This window comes from Protopterus annectens, chromosome 8.part0 (assembly GCF_019279795.1).
Source record: "Protopterus annectens isolate FY-2018-M chromosome 8.part0, PAN1.0, whole genome shotgun sequence".
Lineage (NCBI taxonomy): Eukaryota > Metazoa > Chordata > Ceratodontiformes > Protopteridae > Protopterus > Protopterus annectens.
The window spans coordinates 1883757783-1883764509 of record NC_056741.1 but is presented as its reverse complement, the minus strand read 5'-3'; the positions used below and the strand labels follow the sequence as shown (position 1 = coordinate 1883764509).

Below are 6727 nucleotides of genomic sequence, written 5' to 3'. Positions count from 1 at the left end.
GGGTGACAGCCATCGGCCATAATTTGGATGTCAAAATCCGGATATAAAACATTGATAGGCGTTACCCACATATAAACAAATCGGGCATCTATTTCCATATATCCTTTATTAAACCCCACTTATGGTTTCTGCAGATGTCTGTTCTTTAAGTACGAAGTGCTCTGCCGCTCATCATCCTCCGACCCTGAGTTACATCACATGACTTAAAATAAAATAGGAGGGTCACGTGCTTTAGTCTGCTTTGCAACAACCGGGTTCCTGTTTCCCTGTGTTGGTGTTAGTTGCTTTATTCTGTACTATTCACTTTTTAGTCTGGCAGTTTAAGTATATAGCTGCTAAATGCCTGCTATGTCGTCGTTCCCTGAATTGTATTTTAATGTTGACAACGGGTATCTGGAAGGCCTGGTGCGGGGGTTTAAAGCTGGAATTTTACTGCAGGCAGATTATCTGAATCTAGTCCAGTGTGAAACACTGGAAGGTAAGGCGAGATGTGCAGTAGAAATACAATTATTGGATGAGTAGATGGTGTTGCTGTTAGTGGGTAATGTGTTAGCTCGACTGTCCGTTTTGCAGGGCATGTCTGTCTTGTGTTTCTGGTGGATAATGTCTACACAGTGTGGTGTGTAAGACGTTTGGCTTGTCGAAGTGTGGGGAATGTATGATAACATGACAAACGAGCAGTTTCTCTTTTATAGTAACTGAGTATGGTAGTGTTGATGGGCTTAGCAAAGAATCCTGGCAGATCTAACAGTTGTCAAAAAGATATAGCAAGGGTATGCCTCCTCCCCCACACTTTTCGTTCTGCTTTTCTTTTTCCTTGTGAGCCTTTCATTTTCACCTTTTTGCTTCAGATTGTTCTAAACGTTCATGTTTTCATATTTTATATGTAGTATACTTAAACATTTATAGTGGTTAGAATTTTGATCACATACTGTACACAATAACTTTCTTTATTTGGAGCAAACAACGCACCTAGAAAATGGGTGTTTGACTTTTCTTCCCTACATATGTTTTCTCTTCGTAACAGCTGACGATCAAACTTCCTTCCATAGGCCTCTAGCTCATTCAGCCTCTAGACAGGTTGCCATCCCTGCATCAGATGAAAGTCTGATAAGGGGGCATCATTCAGATAGCCATGTTGAAGCTTGTTCTCCTGCTTTCACCCTGTAATCTGCTTGCTGCCAGGAGAGGATATGCCACCTGAATGTCTGGCATTATAACTCAGTTGGGTCTGTTCATGTTTCAGAATGAGTCATAACTGCCCTCTTGAGGGGGATCTGCACATTATCTTATTTTAGCAGCCCACTTCATGTTGGATACAGGCTGTTGGGCTTCTAACACTTCACCAGGTGGCTGCCATTGGCTTCTGCATTGCTGTGGGGGTCATGCAGTGCTTCCTCTAGTGGGTGTGCTTCCATGCTTGTGCTAATGAAGGCTACTTTCACAAACTTGACAACCGGCTGATCACTTGTAGGTTGGTGATTTGCCAGTTTAAATCACATTTAACATTCTCCCTGAATGGGTGAGTAACCAGTGACTGCTCAGTTCCTGTCCCCCAGGCATATAGACACAGATAAATTTAGCTCTTCCAGCAACTGAGCCACTACTCAGACTTGGGCCAAAGCTTTATCCTCCCTGCACCACAGAACTGGAAACAGTTGCCTGACCTTTTCAAATATGTTTCTGAAATGCACTTGCAGGTGCTTTGCACTCTATGCCTGGTATGGAGTTCTTCCTATGTACACATACTTAGACACACAGGCACTATGTAGAGTATTGTTCTTTGGTGGAAGCTTGACTTTTTTTGTTTAAAATCAAGAGCTTATTTGAGAGATTTCTCTTTAAGATTGCTGGTTGGCCTCTTATGGGCCGGCTGTTCAGGTATGTTTAATAAAGTGATCTATAGCAATAGCTCCCTGTTCCACACTTTTTATTTATTTATTTTTTTTGCAGTTGTCTTTATATCTGAAATAAATCCATCTATGTGCATGCGTGCATGTGTTTTATAATAGGTGTACTACCTTTGATCTACAACACACTTCATCTAAAGCAAAAAAGTGTCACAGTTGATTTAAATCATATTTGACAGAAAAATGTGTAAGGCTATCGAAAATCATTACTCGTGTGGTTTTGGATTATAGAAATTACAATGCAAATTAGTGCTGATCAGTATCTGTACCTTTTTAATGCACACTGTTATGTTGTATGTTCATCTATAGAAGTTTGCGTTTGTACGCCAGCAATGATTCATTGTAAAAGTTGTTTCTCTTCTCTGTGGTTGTGCAGCTGGGGAGTGGATATTGGAGTTAATATATTTAAGTAAGATTGGGTGGGCTGTTGCAGGGGGGTCTATTCCCCTACAAAAAGGTTTTGGAGGAGTATTTCCTATCTATGAAGTTTTAGATTTAATGTGATTTGACTGTGGTTTCAGTTACATTTTTAGATATTTTGATCATTATTACTTTTCATCGAAACTTGTGTGTGCATGTATGTCTGTATAAAATATATATCTATATCTGGATTCACATTAGAAGCTCGAAATACTGAAATATCGAAATTCAGTATTTCGAGCCCATAAAGTGAAATCCTGAAAAGAGCGAAATCTCAGAAATGTGAAATTCAAAACCTTGAATACCGGAGGGGTCGAATTTCGCGCTTCTGTGGTTATGGATTCAGGTAAGTGTGTATGTGTTAAAGGTTTTGGGTAGGGGCTGTGGTATGTGTTAGTGTGTTTTGCTGCTGTGATATGTGCGTGCGAGGAGAATGTAGCTTGTGTAGTGGTGTTTTGTGTGGGTTTGTATGTAGTACGATCTTGGAGTTAGAATATTTAAGTAGGGGGGTGTGGAGGGTGTAGCCCCCCCACATGGGGGGTGCAGGGGGGCTTGCCCCCTGCTTTTATGTAGTAGAGAACTTGTGTCTGTGTGTCTGTGTGTCTGTGTGGAGTAGAAGCACGAAATTGAAAATCTCTGGTGTGCGAGATTTTAAATTTCGCGCTTCTGAGTTCGTTTTCAGGTTTCGACTTTATAGCCTCGAAATACTGAATTTCGATATTTCAGTATTTCGAAGATATAAAGTGAATCCCTATATCTATATGTAAGAGTAATGTTTGTGTGTAGCTATATATGGGTCTATGTTATAGGATCGAAAGCTCAAAAGACTGAAAACCAAAAACTTAAAATATTGAACATGAGAAGCTCTTTCTCCACTGTTGTGCTTTTTATATTTTCTGTTTTGGAAATTTATGATTTTAGTCTTAAGTTTTCAATATTCTGGCATAGATCCCTCTATGTATGTGTGTGTGTATCTGTTATATATTTTTATATTATGTTGTTGTCTTTCGGCTTTTCCCGGTTAGGGGTCGCCACAGAGGAACTCCGGTCCACTAATGAATGGCAGTAGATTTTTTACGTGCAGAGTTGCCAGCTCTGACGCACAACCTTCAACGAAGATACGCCCATTCACGCATGTCTCCACACAGAAGACGCTCTAGCTGAGAATCGAACAGGACAACGTTGTACTGTGAGGCGACAACGCTACCACAGCACCACCACCGCACATATATAAATTAATGACGAAGCCCCTTACTGTATTTCTTCTTCCCAACATGTTTATAACATTGTTACTCAGTTTACTTATTTTTGCCTTATACACTCCTAGGTTAGGATCATAGGATGTTACAAGGTTAACAGCCCTAGAGCCCTTTTAAGCCTAGCCATTCATGCCCCAGTTTTACCAGTTATCAGTTCCCGTGGGCTAGAACAGCTTTGATATACGCCTGTGCCTTAAGACCTCTTTAAACTGCCCCTGTCCATAAGGACCACGCAGGCAGCAAACCAGGAGTGAATTTGCGATTTGCCACCCATTGGTCCAATTTACATTTTGTTTTCACAGAAAACTTCACTGTTCCAGAGGAGTAATCTCGGAGAGACACAGCTGTTCCTCCAGCATGTTTTGTCACAGACAAGGTTGATTGGGCAATTGTAGTGCTTTTTTATTTTGCGAATGTGTAGCAAAGCAATCAGGACTAGATTGGAGATGGCCTTGTATGTTAGTCACTTTGCCTCTCATTAGTCTGTAGGAGACCGTGACAGTGGTTAAAGGCTGTCCGCATAGGACATATCATTTACACACTGTATTCTTTTGTTAGGAACCTCTGTGGCTGTTTCAGCTGTTGTAAATGCTTGGTCGTATACTTGTCGAAGGGTGCATTGTACTCTTATTGGTCTAATAAGGGCTGAGTATATTGTGGGACTATGATCTCCTTAGATGTGGATGCTTATGTTGCACCACATAGGAGTTTGTCAATACCATGGACACATGATGATCAAAGTTCAGGTTATTGTCAACATGATTTCTTAAGTTCTTATCACTGAATCTGTTCTTAGGGGAGTGAGTGTTATCAGTGTTGTAGCTTGCAGGGTTGAGACCTTTTGTTTTAATAAAAAATGCTCAAACAAAAAAACCAACACACCCCAGAACATTCCTGGGAAACCACTTTCTTGACTGTGATATTCCCCCTGCCGGGTTCCAAGGTATTTACTAGGCTAACTGCCACAAGGGCCTCTCTAAGCCTAGCTATTTTTCTCAAATGTATCCAACAAGCTTGGTGCCCTAGAGGTTATTTTTAGGGGTATGTGAAAGCTAGGGCATGTGTGGTTAGACATTTACAAGTTGTCTGTCTCCATTTAAGATGTAGGTGGCAGACCAGGGATGAATTTTCATTTTCTCATCCACTGTTCTAAGTTATGCTTGAATAGAGTCGGGGAAGAACTCATGCTTTACATGGATGGGGAAGCCTATTCCAGAGAAGAGGGTATTCTGCAAGAAACATACCTGTCTGTCCACATTGTGCTGTTTATGTTATAAGCAGCAAGATTTAAGTCCCAAGATCAAGTAGATCTGATGCTATTTGTTTTGCAGATATGCAAGAGAGCCATCATTGTAGGATCCTGGGATGCCTTATATGCCAGACATCACCCCTCAACAGTCTTTGGGAACAGAGTATAAGGATAGGACTGTGAGGCGAACTGCATAGGTCATGTTAACACCCTGTTTTTGTTTTGTGAGGAAGCTCTGTGGACAAGCCAGTTGTTGCATGTATATGGTCAGGTACATACTCTAGGGGGCATTGTATATGATGATGATGGGTCTGATCAGGGTTGAGTACAGTGGAACAATGACTTCCTTTGATATAGATGCCATATCCTTGCTTATAAGTTGAGCAACATCGAATGATTTCCATGCTATCTTAGACACCTGTTGGTCAAAAGCCAGTTTATTATCTTCATATGCTACCAATCCCTGACTGCTGGATCTACCCTAGGGGTATGTTCTCAATGAGGCAGTTTCCTTGAGTAGCCAATTTCTCAGGGGATACTATTATGCATTTCTTGGCACTGAGTTTTAAACCATGTCTGTGGCACCAGTTATTAGTCTGTATTTGCCCTTCCTGGAGGATATTCATGTCGTGAGGGGATTCTTTGACTCCTTCCAGTTTGAAATCATCTACCAGCTTGTCCAGCCTGAGGCCCTTATCCTTGATGTTTGAGAAGTAGATGTCAAAAATGAGAGGACATAGCACTGAACCCTGCAGGATTTCTTTAGTGAACAGCGTCTTTGTGGAGGTGGACTCCACTATTCTAACTTCCATCATCATTTCTGAGAGTCAACTAGCAGTACAGCGTATAACATAGAAGGTTATGCCTAATTTTGTGAGTTTGTTTGCAATGCCTGAGTGGAGTATTGTATCAAATGCCTTGGCCAGGTCAAGGTAAGTAGTATGCACATTTTTACATCATCTGTTGCCTTGGTGACCTTCTCAAAGAAGTCTATCAGACTGAGTAGGCACAGTCTTTTCTTGACATGGGTTGGGACCAGTGTCTGGAGGTTTCCAGTATCATCATTAATAATTTCCTTGATAATTCTTTCCATGGTTTTGTATATGAAACTAGTCAGACTAATGGGTCTGTAGTTTCCAGGTTTCTTAGAAAGCCTAGCCTTATGCAGAGGGATGACTGCTGCAGTTTTCCCATTCGTATAGTGCATAGACTGACTGGAGGCTATGATTAAATGATGAATCCAGTGGTCCTGATAGGTCATGTTTCATGCTATTTAGAGGGCTTCATGGAATGTTATCAGGGGCCCTTCAGTGTGGTATTGTTGGCCTTGGAGAGTGCATTTTGGATCTGTTGTCTAGTGATAGTTGGGGGGTAATATTCAATGGTATTTCTTGAGGGTTGACTGGGGAGAGAGGGGGCTAAAGCTGGAGCTGAATTAGTTAGTACATTTGCTACGTCTTCCAACTGCATGTACATGGCCCCATTCACATTTAGCTCTGCAACTTGTTGTGTACAGCCTTTGAGGTAAAAGATATGGCTAAAGAAAGCCTTGTGATTGTCCTTGGTCTGGGAAGCTATTTTACCTCTGAACTGGCTTGGGTAGACCTGATTTGCTCTCTCAGGTGTTTTGTGTAGCTTGAGAGAGTTTTTATCCTGCTGGATGTTATATTTCTTGACTTTTACTTTGACTTTCTTATGTTGTACATCTTGTTGATGCTTGAATTCCACCAGGGTGCTTGCAGTTTTCCTATGCCCTCATCTCTGCCTGTTCCCCTTCCATTCTGCTTCATGTTCCAAATCTTGAGGCATAATCTCATGCTCAAACTGAACTTCTTTTTTTTTTTCTGTTAGTATGTAAAGTTTTGTACATCTGACAAATTTTATAGGTG

At 41.1% G+C, this 6727-nt stretch overlaps 1 protein-coding gene across 1 annotated transcript in view; it reads left to right on the top strand.

Moving 5' to 3' along the window:
- Positions 1-212: 212 nt before the first annotated feature.
- The window catches only part of ATP6V0D1 (ATPase H+ transporting V0 subunit d1), a 347395-nt gene continuing 340880 nt past the window's right edge, over positions 213-6727 (top strand). The window contains exon 1 of the mRNA XM_044081376.1: positions 213-478. Coding sequence (XP_043937311.1) covers positions 340-478 — 139 coding nt within the window. The 5' untranslated portion in view covers positions 213-339. The remainder of the gene's footprint in view (positions 479-6727) is intronic.